Raw genomic sequence first — 18,292 nt, forward strand, 5'->3', positions numbered from 1 at the left:
GCCGAGATACATGCATGCAAACCTGATCCAAAACTGAAAGGAACAGGATGCTCGGCCTTTGCCGACGTTTCGCTTCTCTTCGAGAAGTACGAAACATTTGGCGAGAGGACGCCACAGAAGAGGGGGACAGGATATCAAGGAGACACTGCAGACACATGCGGCTTCATCTGCAGAATCCGGCTTCTCTCTCTCCGTCCTCTCCTTTCTCTTCTCTCTCTCCTTCCTTTTCTCCTTCCTTCTCCCCTTCCTATCTTCCCCGCCAAGCTAGGACGTCGTCTCCTTTTGTTTCTGGGGAACTGCCTCTTTCTGATCCATGGCCTTCGCTATCTTCCTGTCCCCATTCTTGGCTCCCTCCTCTCTCTTTCTCGCGCTCGGCGTCCTCTCCGCTCCGTCCTTCTTCTCCATCTGTTTCCCTCTCTTCGTCGTTTCGGTCTGTCTCCACTCGTTCCCAGCCTCGTTCTTTTCCGTCTCTTCTGTCGTCTTCTCGCGCTGTTGCTGTCTCTCCTCGCTCCTCTGTTTTCTCCCGCACACCCTCCTGGACTCTCCAGAGAGAGAGACGCCAATTTTCTTCTTCTCCTTCTCTCCCGTCTTCTCTCCTTTCTGTACGGCTGCATCTTGCTTCGTCTTGCCCTCACTCGCGTCCTCGCCGTTCTCTCTCCACCCGGACTGGCGCAGCGGACTTGCCTCGAGAGCGTTTGACCGCAGGCGACGTCCACTTGTTGGAGGCTCTCCTCCGCACAGTTCGCCAAGAAAAGTTGAATCTTCCTGCCGAGCAAAGTCAGGCGACAAGCGCCGACGCCGTCCCTGTCCCCGAGGCAGGCGCCTTACTCGCCACCCGCACAGGCGCTCTCTGGTGTACAGATACTCCGGGAGCGCGAGGCTCCGGCGGGAGTCGGCCGACGCACCGCGCGCAGTTCCAGCTGCTTGCGTCGATTTTCTCAGAAGCTCTTCTTTCTTCGCTCGAAGCGTTCCTCGAGTCTCGCAAGGAAAAAGAGGTTCTTACTCAGCTGCTCGTTGATAGCCACGAGGCGCTCTGCTCGAAGAGAGGCGCCTCGGAAGAGGAACTCGGAGAGAGCGAAGGGAACGCATGCAGTTCGTCTTTCTCCGGGAGGGGAGATCCCACCGGTCTCGCTGTCCTCGCAGAGAGAGAGAAGGAGGAAGCCAAGTCAGGGGAGCCTCGCGAGTCGAGTTCGAGGCTGCAGAGCCGCGCAACGGAGGACCTGGAGGAGGAGATCCCCGCCTTCCTCACAGACGATCCGGACTGGGTGGCGGCACACCTGGAGGCATGCAGAAACGAGGAGCTTTTCCTCGCAGACTTTTACTTGAGGCGCGGGACGCTGCGGCAGGGCCTCGCGCAAGTTCGCGAGGCCTGCTCTGCTCCGGCGAGAGAGAAAGAGAAGAAGAATGCTCAAGAAGAGAAGCGAGACAAGTCGATGATCTTCGACCCGGAGAATGACGAACAGGCGTTGCAGGGAGACGCCGTCCTCGAAGTGAGCCGCGCGAAATCGTGGAACTGGCAGAAAGGAGACGTGAGCCAGCACCGGCGAAATGTCGAGAGAAGGGGGAGAGAGAATGGGCGGTCGAGAGGAAAAAGATGGCGGTCGGTGCCGAGGTTCATGCAGATCCTTGGAGATATAGCGACGTTGAACGCAAGAAAAATGGAGAACTGGAGAGAGAGAGAGGATAAGGAGAAGGGAGACACTTGAGAGTTTTCATCACTTTCCTTTTTCCGCGTGGTGACGTGACGAGATGAAGGAAACGAGAAGGTGAGAACTCACATTTCTTGATCTGCCTTCGCGCCTCTCTCTCTCTGAGTCTCTCTTTCTCGACTCTGACCTTCCAGGCTCGCGTCCTTTATCGGGAGAGCTCCTCGGTCCTTCTTCCTTCCGAACTCTGATTCGTGTCTCCTTTTCAAATGAAGACGCCGCGCGTTGATCTCTCCCTCTTCCTCTTGCTGTGAAAATACACATGCAGATTCAAGCGGGCGTTGGCGGCGAAGACGCAGCTCTGTTTTCCAGAGATTTGCTGGGCATGTACGAGGCCTTTTCTCTCGCGCGCGGCTGGGTGTTTCGCGTCCTCGACATCCAAGAAACGGAGAAAGGCGGCTACCGGCGTGCCTCTGCTCAAGTCGAAGGTCAGTGGAGGAATATTAAAATACGACGTTCACAAAAACAACAGTTTCTGCCTCTTTCAGGCGCCATGAACAAGCTCTGGATTGCCTTCCTTCCTATCCACACCTCTCTTTGCAGAGACTGGCATCTTCCAGTACACATATATATGTATATACATAAATATATATTTGAGTGTATGCTTATATATACGTGTATATGCATGTGAAGGGATCCTGTTGATTCCTGCAAACTCAGGACAAATTTCATGTATAGCCGCACATACATAGCCTGCTAATCAAACATGAACCTAAAATATTAATATATGTGTATATATTACTATATATATATATATATATATGGCGGGACGTACACACACAGACATCCACACGGTTTCACACATATCTACATGTATCTTGTGTATGAATAAATGAGTATATATCTATATCTATATATATATATATATATATAGATATAGATATATGCATATATATTTGAGGGGGCCAGCGTGTATGATGGCAGCAGACGATGTTTTCTCTGTTTTCTCTTTTGCGTACAGGTCCCGATGCATTTCGCCTTCTGTCGTTGGAGGCGGGGATCCACCGCGTACAGCGCGTCCCGCCTACGGAGGCTCGCGGTCGCATGCAGACGTCTGCCACCGCCGTCACGGTGCTTCCCAGAAGCGGCAATCTTGAAGACAAAAGTACATCGATTTCCCTTTCTTTTAGTTCTTCTCTGTTTCTAGCCCAAGAAAACAGAAATTCTCGTATACATATACATGCTGCGTAGAAGTAGATCTGTAACCACACCCACACATAGATATACCTGCAGCCATATGCCGATACATGCGTATATATCCATATGTGCATTTCTATCTCCTTATATCTATCTATTTATCTGCCTGTATCAATCAATCTATCAATCTGTATCTCTCTATATCTATCTACATCCATCTATCTGCGTGTCTATCTATCTATCTATCTATCTATCTATCTATCTATCTATCTATCTATCTATCTATCTATCTATCTATCTATCTATCTATCTATCTATCTATCTATCTATCTATCTATCTATCTATCTATCTGTGTTATCTATCTACACTGAGAGTTGGGAGGAAAGTGGAATGACGAAGGTGTTTTGTCGACTGCATCAGATGTCGCTTTTTCTCGCCGGAACGCTGGGATTTTTGGTCTCTTTGCGTTTTTCTGAGTGTGGGCCTCGTAGGCTGTCCGGTGTCCTGCGTTCGCGGCTTTTTCCTTTGATCGCCGTTTGCTTGTCCGCATGTCCATGCGCTGCATGCAGTCGACCTCTCGCCGCCGACACTGAAGATCGACTTCATGCGCGCGAGCGGACCGGGGGGGCAGAGCGTAAACAAGAGCGAAACCGCTGTCCGCATCACCCACAAGCCGACTGGAGTGTCTGTCCACTGCATGCGCACACAGAGCCAGGTACTGGAGCTTCTGCGTCGCGAAGCGAGGAAAGCGAGTCGCGCAGAGAGCGAGAGCGGGTGGGGGAGAGAGAGCGACGCGGAGAAGCAGAAGGGGAGGAAGAGGGAGAGAGAAAGAAGAAGCCCCCAGAGCGAGTTCGAGAGAGGTGGAGAAAAAGGAAAGAGGAACCATAGGCGAAGGAGAGAGAAGGCAGAAGAGGAACCGAACGAAGCAGAGATAGAGAGCGACGGAGACGGAGAGACCATGTGAACAGGGACGGACTCCAGAAGGAGGGGAAGAAGGAAGTCTCTCGACAGATCGCCGTTTTCCAGTTCTCACGGTCTCTCTGGGGTGGCTGCTGCTCTCTCCATGCGTTTGTCTCGGTGGTGTCGCCAGATGGAAAACAAGAGCCTGGCTCTCGAACTCCTCAGAGCGCAGTTGCTCCAGCAGCTGATGCGACAAGCGTCCGAGGAAAGAGGACGAGCGCTCGATGCTCAGAAGGGAAGCAAGGACAGAAGCGAAAAAATCCGTACCTACAACTTCCAGAGAGACGTCGTCACCGACCACAGGTGCGAGGACGCAGACGTCCACTCAGATATGAAAATGAACGCGTAGAAAAAGAGTTTCATTTCAAACCAGACATATACACACACGCCAAGCTTCTGCTGTGTAAGACAAGTGGATTCTTGCATGCTTTTCTTCTGCTTGTCATCATACATATACATATATATATATATATATATATTTATATATTTATATTTATATATTTATATTCATATATATATTTGTATATTTATATCTATTTGTATCTATTTATATATATGTAAATGCATATGTGCATCTGCATGCTTCGAATGTAGGGGAAAGGAAAAACTGTCGCCAGACGGGCAGTTCCAGGATTCAGTTGCATTCAGGAGACACGACCCCTGCCTGTATTTGTCTGTCTCTCTGTCTCTCTCTGCATCTTCCTCTCTCTCGAAGTGTACACAGATCTGAGCGAATGGGCTACGGTATACGTGGAAACACGGAGGGCCGTCTCCTCTGAGGTATATACAGCTGCATATCTAACTATATCTATCTATATGCATATATATATATATATATATATATATATATACATATATATACGTATGTATGTATACGCGTGTATATGTATAAGGATGCTTCGGTTTGCTGTGGATGTTTGCCTTTCAGGTGTCGCATGCATGTGAACGGAGTGGAGGAGTTTTTGGATTCCTCTGATGGCCTGTTTGAAATTCACGAGGTACTCAAGCGTCAGCGCGAAGACATGCAACTGGCTGGTTTGCTGGAGGAAATTCGGAGCACTTTGGCCATGCTGGGGACCTCCAGAGACTGCCGATGACAGGGAGTAGGATAGGAAGGAAATAACACAGTGCACACACAGTCCTCTCGACGAGTGAAACCTCCGTTTTCTCCTCTTACTTTTTTTGCGAAGTCTTTCTGTTTTGTGCAACTGTCTGGCCATCTCTTTCGCCCGTTTGTTTTTCGGGAGATTCGCCTTTCTCGTCGTAAGATGTGCAGACATGCGAGCGAATACGTTTTCTCATGAGTTACGGCGGTGCGAAAGATGCTTTCGCCAGATTCTTCGTCTCTCTCTCTCGCGTCTTCGTCGGCGTTCTTCCGCTTCCCCACACTTTCCCCGAGATCCGCGTCCAACGATGGCCCTCTCACCATTGAAGCCGATGTATCTAAAGCCTGGGTTTCTTCTCTTTCAGTTTACCTCGTGTCTCCTTTTCTCGAGTCTCTCTGGTGCCTTCACTTATTCCGATCTCCCAACAGGTGGGGTCTTATTACGTATCGACTTGAAAGACAATTTCTATGTCGGGAACCTGCTCTAGTGTCAAATGTCCGTGGTCGCTCTGCGGGTGTTCGCGAGAAGTTTGGACTTCTTCGAAAAAACATTTGCTTCCCCTGAAGCGACTGCATGCGCGGATCGAAAAAAGCGAAGAGCGAGGCAACTCAGGTGACCAACAGTCAGCCTCTTTTCACTTGCCTCGCGTTCCCCCGTATGTTCGCGAAATCTCGAATCAACCGAGAGAGAAAACCAATCGAATGCCAGTCTCTCATCTGCATCATCTTAAACGCATACAGATGGACTCCTCATCCTCCCGTTGAGCGGTATATATATACATCTGTCCTTTTACATGAGTTTCCAGGTGCGTCCACAAGTGTACAGACATGCATACGTCGACTTGCAGGGCTGTGCGATTTCGTCAGACTCGCGTTGTTTTGTCTCTGTGCGTCGTGGCTGCCAGCTGGGTAGGCGAGAAAAGTTTCTCTTTTTTGTATCCAGCAAAGACGCCGATGGAAGCAGACGAGAAAAGATGCATGTGCAGAGGAGAGAAAAACGGGAGAGCGAGAGGCAAGCACTGTAGGAGGAGGGAACGGGGGAACGACGAGGAAGAGACACCGTGGAGACTGAGACGGGACAGGGCAGAGAAAAAAAAAGACAGAAGACACAGAAAGTTGACGAGAAAAGGAAAAAATCGAGAGTAAAGTGCAGCTTCCAGATAACCTGTGTTCTCTGTATCGAGGACCTGTCACACGTAGGTGTCGACACCCACAAACGAATGGATAAAAGCAAAAAGGAAAAACAGAGGAAACGCACAAGACCTCACCACAGCTGCTGGATACACGCCGAGCGATACTGGTCCACCGCAACTCTCAATGGCATACGCTGCATTTTTATCTCGAGAAGCAATGACAAAAAACGACTCCAAATCCCCCCAAGCCCCCCTGTCGCCTGCGTCGTCGAGAGGTTCACCTTCTCCTCGCGGGCTGTCTAGACACCCGACGACAGAGCGCCTCGGCGTCGAGCCATCCTTCCCAGGCTTCTCTCTCTTTATGTTTCCTCTGGAAGACACCCCGCTCTTCGAAGCTCCTCTGTGTCAACGACAACTGGGCCGTCTTCTTCATCGAGGAGCCCCAGACCGTCGACAATCGCCTCTCTCTTCCTTTCGAACTCTTCCTCACTTTCTCCCTCCCTCGTTTTGCAGGTTTGCCGAAGGAGCTGCTGCAACCACCGTGCTCGCTCACACACTTTCTTCATCACTTCTTCTTGTTCTCTCTCTTGTTCTCTTTGCTCTGGTGTCTGTACGGCTCCGGCTGACGGCTTCACGGTCGCGCCTTTCTCGGAAGAAGAGAGAGGTCCCGCAGGCGAGTTGAGGCAGGTGTCTACGAGAGCAGATGCCGAGGAAAAGAGGAAAGACTTTTGGAGCAGCGAGTCGCTGAGAAGGTCGTCTGGGCACTGTTCCAGTTGACAGTGGAGAAGGCGCAGAAAAGAGACGTACATCTCTGCGAAGAAAATTCCGAGAGACAGAAGACATGGATTGACATTAGCCGCTCGCATGCAGACAAACACACACACCCTCGTGGCCAGCTGTGAGACGGATTTAGCGTTCGTCGTCAGCAACTGAGGGTAGAAGGCAACTGCATGCAGCGAGGCAAATGCGAGAATGGGGTGTGTTCCACCGAAAAGGCTGCAGAGAACAAGAATTCGCAAAACGCCTCTCGCGATGACTGTCGCCATCAACGCGAGCCGCAGCCAAGCTCACTCTTGCAGAATTGCTCAGTTTCACGAACTCCTGTGGTTCTGCAGCGGCCTGGAGTCGGTCCGCGATGAAGCACCGCCCGCGCGAACCTACGGGCGCCTTGAGTGCGCTGTAGAGACACCGAAACGCGACCGCAAACGGCCGCTTCCTTTGTCTTCAGACACTCGAAAAACTGCAACGATGTCTGGGCCGTTTTAAAACTCGCAAAATTCATAACTCCGACAGGATTTTATTTACGAGCGCGTCTCGGAGTTTTTTTTGTCGGTGCCGTCTCTGGGTTCTGAAAAATTCGCGAAAGCACGGCCCTCTGCATGCATCCTCAGCAGCGAACATTTAGGCTTTTCAGGAAATGCATGCTTTTCAGGAAATGCATGCGCATGAAAGGAAAGACATCTAGGGGGCGAAGAGAATTCCTGATTACCTGGCAAGAAGCGGATCGCACGTTCACAGTGACAGAGGAGAAGCAGAAGCTGCTTCCATTGTTCAAATCCATCAAAGCGATGTCCGAGCAGAAAGGCGAGGTACGCCACTTGAATTTCGCCGAGCAGATTCTCCCATGTTCTTCGTTCGATCGTTCTCCACTCCCGTTTCTCTCGAGCTTCTTCGCTGTCGCTTGCCGCGACCAGATGCTCTCCTTCTTGGGGTTCCACTGCATGCGCTCGGTTCTCTGCCTCTGTCTCGTCGCGCTTCTTCAGCTGTTGTCTCGGCTTCTCTCGCTGCCTTCCCTCGCGTCGCTCCACGACTTTCTGAAGATCTTGAAGCAGCGTCAGAAGACCCAGACTCGGATCCACCGCCGCTCGCGTCAGCGCTTGGGCTCCAACAGCCTTCGCCGCGACCGCGGTCGCGCCCTGTCTCCGTGCTTCAGTCTCTGCGCGCCGGGCCGCCGCGACCGCCGTCGCCCGCAGCGATGGAACTTCCGAGAAGAAGAAACGAGCCACAGGCGTCTTTCCGGACGCAGCGTCTTCCGCTCTTTGTTCTCCTTGTTCTTCATGGCCTTCCTCGTCTTCGCCTTCGCCGGCGACGGAGACCTCGTCTCGGGGTCTCGCAGCATGCATGCGCGTGGATTTTTCTCTGAGGTTTCCTTCGCTGTTCGCGGCGTCTTTGAGTGCGTTTTCAGGCGAACGGTCCGCGACGTTCGAGTCTCCAAGCAAGGCCGCTTCCTCCGACGTTAAGTCGAGAGGAAGAGCAGCGAACAAGCCTTTGACCGGTTCGACGCGCTCGAGACAAGACGGAGAAATGAAGTCCGTCAAGACACTCCACATGCGGACGTACTGCTGCGGATACACCCCAAGCTTCCTGTCCAGTTCGAGGCGACGGACGGCGCGAACGAAGCGATCTTCTTCGTCTCTGTCCTTCAGCTGCTCGAGCCGAGCAAGCCTCGGATTCCACCTCCGCACAGCCACTGCGTTCGGCTGCAGGAAGAGGAACTCGCTCTGCACAGATCCAATGCCCTCTTTGCAGCCGCCAATCGCCTCCTCCACTCGCATCGAGGTGTACATACACTCGAACGCCGAACCTCCGGCTCGCGTCTCACCCGTCGAGTCGTCCAAAGACGCAGCGGCAAGCGAAGAGGCGTCAGCTAGTGTGTACAGGAGATGGCACCCAGGCTGGATGCACTTGACTCCTGCGAACTGAGGTCCGACTCTCCAGAGCGCGTAGTCGAGGCCAACGTGAACAGAGGAACCTGAAGCCCCGACAGGCAAGCCGAGAAGCAGAAGAGAACAACTCCCGAGCTGAGAAGCTGCGTCTTCTGGCGAGAGGAAAGGCGGCAGCGACGGAGGCTCCGCCTGCGCGTCCGACGACGCCCGAGCTCCCGAGACACCACAGAAAGAAGAAGAGAAAGAAGAAGAGAAAGAAGAAGAGAAAGAAGAAGAGGAAGAAGAAGAGGAAGAAGAAGAGAAAGAAGAAGAGGAAGAAGTGAAGGTGTTCATGGCTGCAAGAAGACAAGGGAGAGGGGGGCCAGACAGGCAGCCTTGTGCTAGGTGAAAGAAAGAAAAGTCAGCAAGCGAAGGAACCGGAGCGAGCAAAAGGAAGAAGGGGGAGAAGAGAGAGAAAGGGAGAGAGAGAAGACGAGGAAACTTTCATTTGACAAGATCGAGAGGCGGGGCGAAACAGCGAAATGGTCGCCAGTGGAAAGCAGCGAAATTCGCCATGAGGGCCGTTGGTAACACCGACTTTATCTCGTCTCTTCTCTGCGGTACCCACATGCACAACAGGAGAGACAAGAAAGAAGTTCGCGCCTTCTTCTTGCATCTCCAGCTTGGGGACGCACTCCCCGAAAAAGGAACTTTTTCTTGCTTTTCTTCTCTTCGTCAAGAACTCTCTGCATCGGGACTTGTGCGATGCCTTTTCACTGTCGCACCCGCCTCTCCCACCCAGCTCGCATTCATGCACTGCTTCACAAAGGGGAAGGAAAAAAGAGAAAGAAAGAAAAAAACAAGAAAAAAAGGAAAAAAAGACAAACAAGGAGGAAAGGAAAAACAGTCAAGCACGCGCATGTGCCGGGTCTCTGTTGCTTGCTGCGTTTTTTTCCAGCGGAGCGACGCATGCAGCTCAACACTGCATGTGCGACAGTTCCTGTTTTTCTTCAGTGAAGAACTCACGACAATGACGATACCACAAGTCCTTTTTTCTCCCTATGAGGGGGAGGAACATTAAACGAGGAAGGCGCATTTCCTCGCTCCTTCGGAATCCGCGGCGGTCAGCCTCGCGACACTGGAATCTTTTTCTCCGTTCTCCTCTCTCCATATCGGACTTCACAGAGTTATTCCAGTTATTCCATCCTCTTCTTGTTGTCCTTTGCGTTCTTCCTCTTCCTCCTCACGTTGTTCTTCTTCCCTCACGTTTCTCTTCCTTCTTCTCCCTCTGGTTCGTCCTCGCGTTCTTTGTCTTGGCCTCCCTCTTCTTCTCTCTGTTCTCGCTCTTGCTCTTCTTTTGTTCTCCGTTCTGTTCTCCGTCGTATTCTTCGTCTTGTTCACTGTTTCCTTCTTCTCTCTGTCCTCGCTCTTGCTCTACCTCTTCCTACTCGCTTTCAATGATGTCGCGCGCCGTGGTGTCTGGCGTCGGTCGTCTGCCGGCCTCGCAGGTCGCGGGATGGCGGCTGGCGCCCGTGGCTTCGCTAGCGTTTTCGTCGCCTCGTCTGTCCTCGATCTCCTCGCTCTCCTCGATCTCCTCGCTCTCCTCGTTCTCCTCGATCTCCTCGATCTCCTCGCTCTCCTCGATCTCCTCGCTCTCCTCGATCTCCTCGCTCTCCTCGATCTCCTCGTTCTCCTCGTCCTCCTACGCATGCAATGGTCACTCCTCGCCGGCCGCGTCTGCCCTCCCTTCCACCGATTCCTGTACATGGCCACAGACGGAGTTTTCCTCTTCTCGTGGAGGGCCGAGCGTCGCTTCTGCTGTGGCGCTGCTTGCGTCGGAGACAGCTGGGTGTCTCCTCTGTCCTCGCGCGGAGCCTCAGAAGGAAGCCAGGGCCGTGCGTCAGCGAACTGGGCGCTCAAGAAACTGTTCGGACTCCCCCTCTCTCGGCGCTGGCTGTGTCTCTCTCTCTTCATATGCGCTGGGCGGTCTCTCTGCTCCCCGGCCGTTTTTGACGTCTCGTGAACGCCCCGCAACCTGCGACGCGACGCCCTCGGCAAGTTGGAGAGACCCTCGTCTCTGTACTTCCACACACTTCAGTCCTCGGCCTTCTGTCTGTTCCTTCTCTCCCCCGCGTTTCTCGAGTTCCGTTCTGCAGTCGTCGGGTGCCTCCTCGCCTCTCTCGTGGAGCGGCTCGGCTGTCTTCTCTCGAGCTGGGTGCGCGGCGTTTGCCTCGCAGCGCGGCGCGCAGTTCGAGGAGGAAAAAAGCCAAGAAGAGACTCTCTCGAAGAACTTCAAAACCGACCTCATTCGCATGCAGTGGCCAGCGATGCGCGACGAAATGGTCCGCTTCTTCCAGTCACAGAATGCCATTGCATTCGACAAAATCAGCAAGCGGCATCCGTCTGCGTCTCTCTCGTCCGACGCCTCCTCTTCGTCCTCTTCGCCTTCGGCGAATCGTGGAGAGCGCAGGGCGACAGCAGAAGAAGTGGACCGTGAGGAGCAAGGCAAACTGAGTTTCGCGGAAATGGTCGTCGGGAGCACACGCAGTGCATGCGGAGTCTTGGGCGCAGGCCGCTCTTCTGCAGTGGACGTCGCATGCAAGCCATGGAAGAGATTTGTGCGCAAGGAGGACATCCAGAGAGCTGGATACGTCCCCTGCATTGTCGAGAAGTACGGCATCGAAAGGCGTCTCGCCATCCACCGTGACACACTGGAGGCGCTCGCATTCGACGAACAGCATGGACATCTGTCCTACTGTAAGCGGCAAAAAACTGGAGCCGACGCGACGCGCAGAGCCTTGAGTCATCGAAACGCATGCAGCCGCCATGCCAGAAAGGCGTCGCCGAAACACCGCGAAAGACCTCTCCCGTGACCTCGGTTGCGACCCCGCTGTGTGTGCACAGGCGCCTTCGCCTGGACGTCTACATTCGACAAACTGCATGGAGATGCATGCACTGTGCACATCAAACATGATCGATACATCCATTCATCTGCATGCGCATTTACTCTCATACAAAAAACACTCGTACACGCACATGCAGACAGAGTTACAACTTCATAGACAGATATATATATTTATAGATAGACGTGGATATATATATATATATATATATATATATATATATATATATGTATATATATATGTATATATATATATATGTATATATATATATTTATATGTATAGATAGATAGATCTACTTGTTGGCGTATCTCTTGAAGCGATGAGTGAGTCGATGGAGGTAGCCCTGTGAAGGTCACCGTGTGTGTACCGCTGGAAATTAACACAGAGAGAAAAGGGGGGACACAGTAAAACAACTACATGCTGGCAAGAGAGAAGACGCTCCAGCTTTCGGATGAAGCGAGAAATGCCGCAAACAATCCTTCTGTGTCTTTATTTATATCTACAGACAGACCATGACGGTCTCTTCCTCACACCTAAAACATGCATGTATATATATATATATATATGTATATATATATGTATGTATATATATATATATATGTATATATATATATACATCTATATTCGTGTATACAGAGAGAGAGAGACAATTTGTACTAGGAGAATTTCAAAGCGAACTTGCGTTGAGTTTCGGATGCGACCGGCTTGCTTTGGCTGCGTTTGCTTTTTAGTGTTTCAAGCTCGCTTGTTTCGCCTGAGAATCGGAAACTGGATTGAGGAATGCATTCCAACCTTCGTGCAAGCAGACCCAGGTAAGCTGGCATTTCCTTTCGCGTTGTCTTCGCTGTCCCGCTGCGTCGCCATGGCGTTTCTTCCTGATTGTCACCAATTTTTCTTCGTCTTCTTCTTCTACTCCTTCTTCTTCTCTCTCCTGCTGTAGTAGCCGTCGCAGTGTGTCTACGGGGGTCGTTCTGCGACCAGCTGCGTCTTCTGTCGCTCGACGTTCGCCTTTCCTTGTTCTGCGCATGCGTTGTCTCTGGAGTTCTCCTGTGGGTGGCCGAGTTTCTCTTCCGCGTCTTCCTCTGCTTGCTTTGCCGTTCAACTCCTTGAATGTCCAGCTTCTTGCTGCTTCGTTTCGATGTGTGTTGCGTCTGCTCTTCTCGCCGGTGTTCGATCGTCCCTCGCCTGGCTTGCGTCTCTCCCGACGTTTCAGTTTTTGTTTTCTTCCCTGCGTTTCTTCAGTGGCGCGGCGGCTGTACTTTGTGAAGTTCGAGCGACATGTCGCAGGCAAAATTTCCGAAGTCGACATCCCCACAACGATGGTGGGCCTCCTAGCCTGTCCAGCCTACCAGAGAGGTGAGGCGAGTCGAAAGCTCCTTTTTTCTCGGGTGATCCAAGTCTCTTCTCTCTCGTCTTCCGACTCCCGCGTCTCTTTTGCCCTTCTCTCTCCGAGCCGCTGTCGTCTTCTGCCACTGACAGCCTCTCTGCGGCAGTGCAGGGATCTGCGTCTTGCCTTCTCTTCGCCTTGTCATGTGTGTACACGCTGAGGAGACGGAGGAAGAGAAGACAAAGACGAAGCGCGAGGAAGGGAGGCATGCGAAGATGAAGAACGGCGGAACGTCACAACTGGAAACGCAAGGCAGCAGGGATCTCGGGTGATACAGAGAGGGAACGAAGTCGGTTGTGGGAAGACAAGTGAAGAAGCGACAACGCGTCTGAGCACGTCAGTGTACGTACACTAGCATGCGAAGCGAAGAGAGAGGCCGCGTGGATGTCCTTTCATGACGAAGCGCCCTTCTGGTTTTCTCTCTCCTTTCTTTCATTTTTTAATTTTCGTTCTTCCTCAGGCTACCACGTTGAGCTCGTCATGCCAACGATCAGGTGCCAGTGCGTCGGCGCGGAAATTCCACCTCCCTTCTTTGTCGATGTCTCGCGTCTTCACTACTCCCCTCCCTACACGGCCATCACCTTGCAAGATTTACAGGTAGAGAATGTCTCGTCGAGTCTCCTCAGTCTGCTCTGCTCTCGAGCTCGATTTTGTGCGCAGGACATTCCACTTTCGCTTTGCTGTTTTCTCGTTCCGCGAACTGTCCGTCCAGCGCTCCATCTTGAGTTTCAGTCGTGGAATCGGGTGCGTCTCTCGCTGCTCGTCTCTCTCTCTCTCTTTCCCTGTCGACTTCTTCTCCCTTCGTACTTATCTCTCTTTTGCCTTCTCTGTCATCGAGGGCATCTTCTCCCCCTTCCACCCTCCTGCCAAAAATCTATCTTTAAATGCAGCTCTGCACACAGTTCACTGTGTCTCGCTTTTCCCCTTTTGCCTCTCTGCGAATTTCTCTTCGTGTTCGCCGATTGCTTCCGTCCGCCTCCATCTCGCTCTGTCGAGCTCTCCTTCAACTGGATATCCCTACGCGCCTGTCTGAACATCTAAACCCATATGCGTATATATATATATATATGTATATATATATGTATAGATCTGTATCTTCTGTTTGAGTGTCTGCTTCCCGGCGGCGAGTCCCTCGAGGTGCATCTATGTATTCGTTCTTTTATCTTTTCTGTTTTCTGTCTCGGCAGCATCTTCTGCCGGCGGATGGATCGGCGCGGTTTCATCCCTCGTACGACGCAGCGACGCAGGAGGTCGCGTGGGCGTACGAAGTTGGCTCGGTAAAAACATCACCGGGAAATTCGAGAAAACGCAAAAACCGTCTTTCCGCTGCCAGCCAGAAATGGCACCTTCGTCTTTTGAAACGCACCTCTAGCGCAGTCTCTGTAGATGCATGCACCCGTGTACACGGTCAAAGATAAGTCCTCACACAAGCCTGTCGACAGCTACAGTTTTCGATTCGAAGCAACAGTGGACATGTACACATCTGCGTATGCATGCCTGTCTGGAGAGTCTAGATCGAGATGCATCTGTGAACAGACATTTGTGTAGGTGGAAAGAAACAGTTGTGTGTCTGTGTGGGCCGGGATGAACCAGGTCGTCGTACTTTTCTGTGCATACGTGCCGACATCGCGCATGCATTCTGCGGTAATTTCTAGTTTTCCGGCCCACTGACAGTGGCTCTGGCGTTCCTTTTGTTCCATTCTCGTCGACATCCGAGCTGTTTCATGTTGAGTTTCTCTCTCGGGTGTCTCTTGCCGTGTGACTCTGCAGCTGCCTGACGCCCCCCTCCCGGCGGACTATGTGGATCCGAACTTCGTCGACAGAAAGGGCCAAAAAATGGACGTTTGCTTCCGTAATCACTTCCCAAATTGAGGGGAGGCGGAAGCGGGAAACGCGCGAAACCGAGACACGCCTTCTGCGGTGTATGTACGCTCCAGGCCGTCGACGTCTCCTCGCGTTTCTTTGGATGTCTGAGTGGCTCCAGGTGTGCATCAGGGAAAAGTGGAGGCGTTTGTCCTGGACATGACAGAAGTGGAGAAAAAAACATACCGGCGACGACATGCACTTCCGAATCTGCCTGATCCATCCACAGCAAACAAACCGCTCGCTGACGAGTTGTCAGAGGTTCTCTTTTCGCTCGTTCAAGCCATGAGGTCTTGCCCTGCTCTGCCGCGCTCCGATACACGGATTTGCATGCCCCCGTCTCTGAACAAACAAATTCTCTCTGGGCTCCTCAGTTCGACTCACGTCTCCACCCCCATCTCCCACATATATATTATATACATATATATATATATATATATATATATGTACACGTCTGCACGCAATCACTTGCATGTATATATACACACATATATACACATGTACACAATTGTATGTACGCACCAAGACACTTCCGTTTTCTTTCAGTTTATCTGGTCGTCTCGCTATCATGTCAGCAAAAGGCCAATCAAAATATATGGCCGCCCCAGATTATGGTGGTCCACGTAAGTATAAATAGGTACAGAGGTTTACGAATATGAGCCACAATGGTGAGAGTTTGGTATACATGGAAGAGCCATGATTTAGACAGCTTCTTCCCCTTGCTCTTCGGGATGTAAGAAAGAGAGTTTTCACAAAAGATCTGTTTATCCCACCAATTCACAGACGCGACCAGGTACGAGCTGTCTTTTCTGTTTAAAGCTCTCTTCCACTTTGCCTTTGTCCGTTTCTTCCACCCTGTTGTCTTCTCCTTCTTCGCCGGTGTCGGACTTCCCTTTGTGCTCAAAGCATGCAGTTCAAAGGCATCTTTTCTGGATATAGGAACTGGAATCGGACTGGGGAAGCGAGGCCTGCCTCGGAGAGCCTTCGAGGTGAAGAAAAAAATGAAAAGATTCACAGCGCTGTCCCTAGGGCGCCTTCCTTTGCTCTTCAGAAGCCACACATACGAGGGCTCTCAACGGTTTTTCATGTCTGGAGCGATTCTCTTCAAGCACACAAGGACGGTCTGCTTCCTTTTTAGAATCTGTTCTCGCTCCTCGATCTCCCCCTTTTATTCACCCGCACTCCAGTTCACACAAAACGCCTATTTCTCTCCGTCGTCTTATCAAACCCTGTCTCTTTTCTACTCCCAAAGGGGATTCTTTTTGTTCTCACATTCCCAAACACAACGTGGAGACGACGGAAATCTTGCAGGCGTCGGACATCGTTTCTCCACAGCCGCGCGCTTCCTGCCTCTCTCTCACATCAGACGCAGCGTCTCCCTCGCTCTTCGCCGTTGGCGCGGTGTCTCCGGAGTCTCTCCAGGTGCATGTCAGCTTGTGTTCTTGTTTCCTGCTTCCTCCTCGACCTCGTTGCTGGCCTGGGGCGCCCAGAAGTCGAAATCTTCTACTCTGGGAAAGCCACCTCAGATTCTTTCCTCTTGTCTCTCCGCGTCTCCCGTGGCTTTCCTTCTTGCTGTGGAATGTCGCTGTCATAAATTGGATCTTCCTTATCCACTTCTTGCTCCACACTCTCTGCGTCTTCGACTCGGTCGGGGACGTGACCTAGAAAAAGAAGAGAGACGCAGAAAGTCGATGGGAAGTGAGTGGGGGCGCGAGAAGAGAGGAAAATCGTTTGCAACTCGACACAGACTTCTCTGTGACGAATCACAGACACTGTTGTCTCGTCTGGCGCTTCCTCTCATCTTGATCGGTGCACAACGAAAGGCTCCTTGTTTAACGGCACACATGCATGCGGAGATATATGTTCACACATGTTTACGTAGCTATCTATATGTATCTGTATTATGTAGAGGTGTATGTATATTAAGGACAAAGAAACTGAGTGATTCCTGAAGCAACCGATCAGGCAGGGCGCTCTGTCGCAGGCCGCACCGCTGCTTCCAGATACCAGCAAAAAGACACGGAGACACCCAGATTTCATCGTCTCAAACAGGTCGCACCGCGACAGAGAGAAGACCACCGAGAATGCCCTTTTTCCCTGTTCTGCTGTCGCTTCTTAACACTAGCGAGAAGGGAACGCTGAGACACACACACTCATCCGCAGTAGGGCTTGTTCCCGCGAAAACGCGGTGGCCTTTGGCATGTCGTTGAACTTGAACGGCACACAACCGTTCCGCCACCACAGGCACTGGATGTCTGTGGATCTACAAATGAATGTCGCCGATGAATTCGGGACTTCTTCGGACACACCCCAATTAAATTTCCCGCTTCCTTGTTTGTGCGAGCGTTCGCCGAGAGCTCTCGATTTCGAGCCGGCGTGGTGTTCCAGTTTTGAGGCATCTTTATCGCGGACGGTTGCCATGGTGTCGAGAAACATACGGTCACATTATTGAAAGAAACCGCAAAGAGATTTGGTGTTCGACGCGTGGCTTTCCATCCCCCGTCGCGTTTCCTAGCTTTCTCGCGTTCACTGGCGGCACAGGCGAGACGACGCCGGGGGTTGAGTCTCTCCATCTAGCTGAAAAACGGAGACGAGAGCACGAAAAGGTGGACGTCGTGAACGGTGTGTGTTCACATGTCGCCTAGATACGGAAGGAGTTGGGAGAGCGTCGACAGCACAATGCGTTTCTCCAGCTCCTTATCAAAAACAACGGGATAGAAAGCCTCTCCATGACTCAAGTCCGCGTACTCTCGTTGAAGAGAACCGAGAAACGAAGACGCTTTCGGGTGTCGATGGTGTCGATTCGGCAAACATATGCGGGTGGGGGTCTCGGTGACCGTAGAGAAGCAAACATTGTGTAGAAGCCCTGCAGAGAATTGCGCTTTGCTAACACGATGAGATGCTTTCCAGGGTCTCTGCTTCTGTTCACCTTTCGGCAACTCTAGACGTATTCAATGGGAAGGAAAGCTGCCCTATGGGCAGTGTGCACATTACCTCGTGCTTGGCGTCGCCGTCTCAAAGTTCCCCTGTCCCGCGCGCAGAAGCGGGAGAGTTCCTCATGGGGCTTTGTCTTTGGCCGAGTGTTTTGGAGTGGACGCAAACAAAGGGTAACGTCGACAAGAGGTTTCACCAATTCACACACAAGAAGCAGTTTTCCTGAGTAGCCATCAACTGACGAACATGGGCACATAAACCAAAGTGAAGGTTAGCGTGTGCGACAGCGAACTTCGCGCTTCCACGCTGGCGTTTTGTGCAGGTGAAGGGTGCAAGACAGCGAACATTTTCACGGCAGTGAACTGCCTTGTTTTCAATGCTGAGCTCGTGGTCGCGACCTGTGCTTTGGAATCTCCTGCCTGTCGCCACTGTTGCAAACGGCGAGAAAAACAAACGACTCTTCAGATACGACTACGGTCAGTCCCATCGTACTGAGAGCACTCGTTCAGCGTGAGGC

The 18,292-nt window shown here is 51.8% G+C and overlaps 4 protein-coding genes across 4 annotated transcripts; 2 read left to right on the plus strand and 2 right to left on the minus strand.

The window, feature by feature from the left end:
* Positions 1-47: 47 nt before the first annotated feature.
* TGME49_314270 (peptidyl-tRNA hydrolase domain-containing protein) lies at positions 48-4,901 on the plus strand (the record flags this gene model as incomplete). The annotated part of the gene is made up of 6 exons (XM_002364586.2): positions 48-1,490; positions 1,975-2,134; positions 2,668-2,811; positions 3,414-3,559; positions 3,935-4,107; positions 4,733-4,901. 6 exons carry the CDS (start codon positions 48-50, stop codon positions 4,899-4,901), a joined length of 2,235 nt encoding a protein of 744 aa, XP_002364627.2.
* A 586-nt stretch (positions 4,902-5,487) lies between these two features.
* Positions 5,488-9,559, minus strand: TGME49_314280 (AAR2 protein). The gene is made up of 2 exons (XM_002364587.2): positions 7,532-9,559; positions 5,488-6,853 (listed from the first exon to the last, which is right to left on the minus strand). The coding sequence occupies exons 1-2, from the start codon at positions 9,039-9,041 to the stop codon at positions 6,402-6,404; spliced, it is 1,962 nt and encodes a 653-aa protein (XP_002364628.1). The 5' UTR covers positions 9,042-9,559; the 3' UTR covers positions 5,488-6,401.
* A 189-nt stretch (positions 9,560-9,748) lies between these two features.
* TGME49_314295 (ribosomal l25 family protein) lies at positions 9,749-15,236 on the plus strand (the record flags this gene model as incomplete). Its single annotated transcript, XM_002364589.2, has 6 exons — positions 9,749-11,444; positions 12,323-12,403; positions 12,834-12,947; positions 13,439-13,575; positions 14,166-14,255; positions 14,749-15,236. The coding sequence occupies 6 exons, from the start codon at positions 9,749-9,751 to the stop codon at positions 14,848-14,850; spliced, it is 2,220 nt and encodes a 739-aa protein (XP_002364630.2). The 3' UTR covers positions 14,851-15,236.
* On the minus strand, positions 14,284-18,118 carry TGME49_314310 (hypothetical protein). The gene is made up of 3 exons (XM_002364590.2): positions 17,151-18,118; positions 16,114-16,502; positions 14,284-14,994 (listed from the first exon to the last, which is right to left on the minus strand). The coding sequence occupies exons 1-3, from the start codon at positions 17,412-17,414 to the stop codon at positions 14,970-14,972; spliced, it is 678 nt and encodes a 225-aa protein (XP_002364631.2). The 5' UTR covers positions 17,415-18,118; the 3' UTR covers positions 14,284-14,969.
* Positions 18,119-18,292: the final 174 nt, after the last annotated feature.

The sequence above is a fragment of the Toxoplasma gondii genome, chromosome XI (genome assembly GCF_000006565.2).
Source record: "Toxoplasma gondii ME49 chromosome XI, whole genome shotgun sequence".
NCBI classification, from domain to species: domain Eukaryota; phylum Apicomplexa; class Conoidasida; order Eucoccidiorida; family Sarcocystidae; genus Toxoplasma; species Toxoplasma gondii.

Excerpts from the sequence above, each read along its gene's own strand:
- TGME49_314280 (XM_002364587.2), bottom strand. The coding sequence starts at position 9,041 with ATGAACACCTTCACTTCTTCCTCTTCTTCTTTCTCTTCTTCTTCCTCT. Across the intron at positions 6,854-7,531 it reads TGCGATCCGCTTCTTGCCAG|AGATGTACGTCTCTTTTCTG; the intron begins GTAATCAGGAAT and ends TTTTCTTCGCAG.
- TGME49_314310 (XM_002364590.2), bottom strand. The coding sequence starts at position 17,414 with ATGGAGAGACTCAACCCCCGGCGTCGTCTCGCCTGTGCCGCCAGTGAA. Across the intron at positions 16,503-17,150 it reads AAGCGGGAAATTTAATTGGG|GTCACGTCCCCGACCGAGTC; the intron begins GTGTGTCCGAAG and ends TTCTTTTTCTAG. Across the intron at positions 14,995-16,113 it reads TCCACGTTGTGTTTGGGAAT|GACAAACGCCTCCACTTTTC; the intron begins GTGAGAACAAAA and ends TGTCATGTCCAG.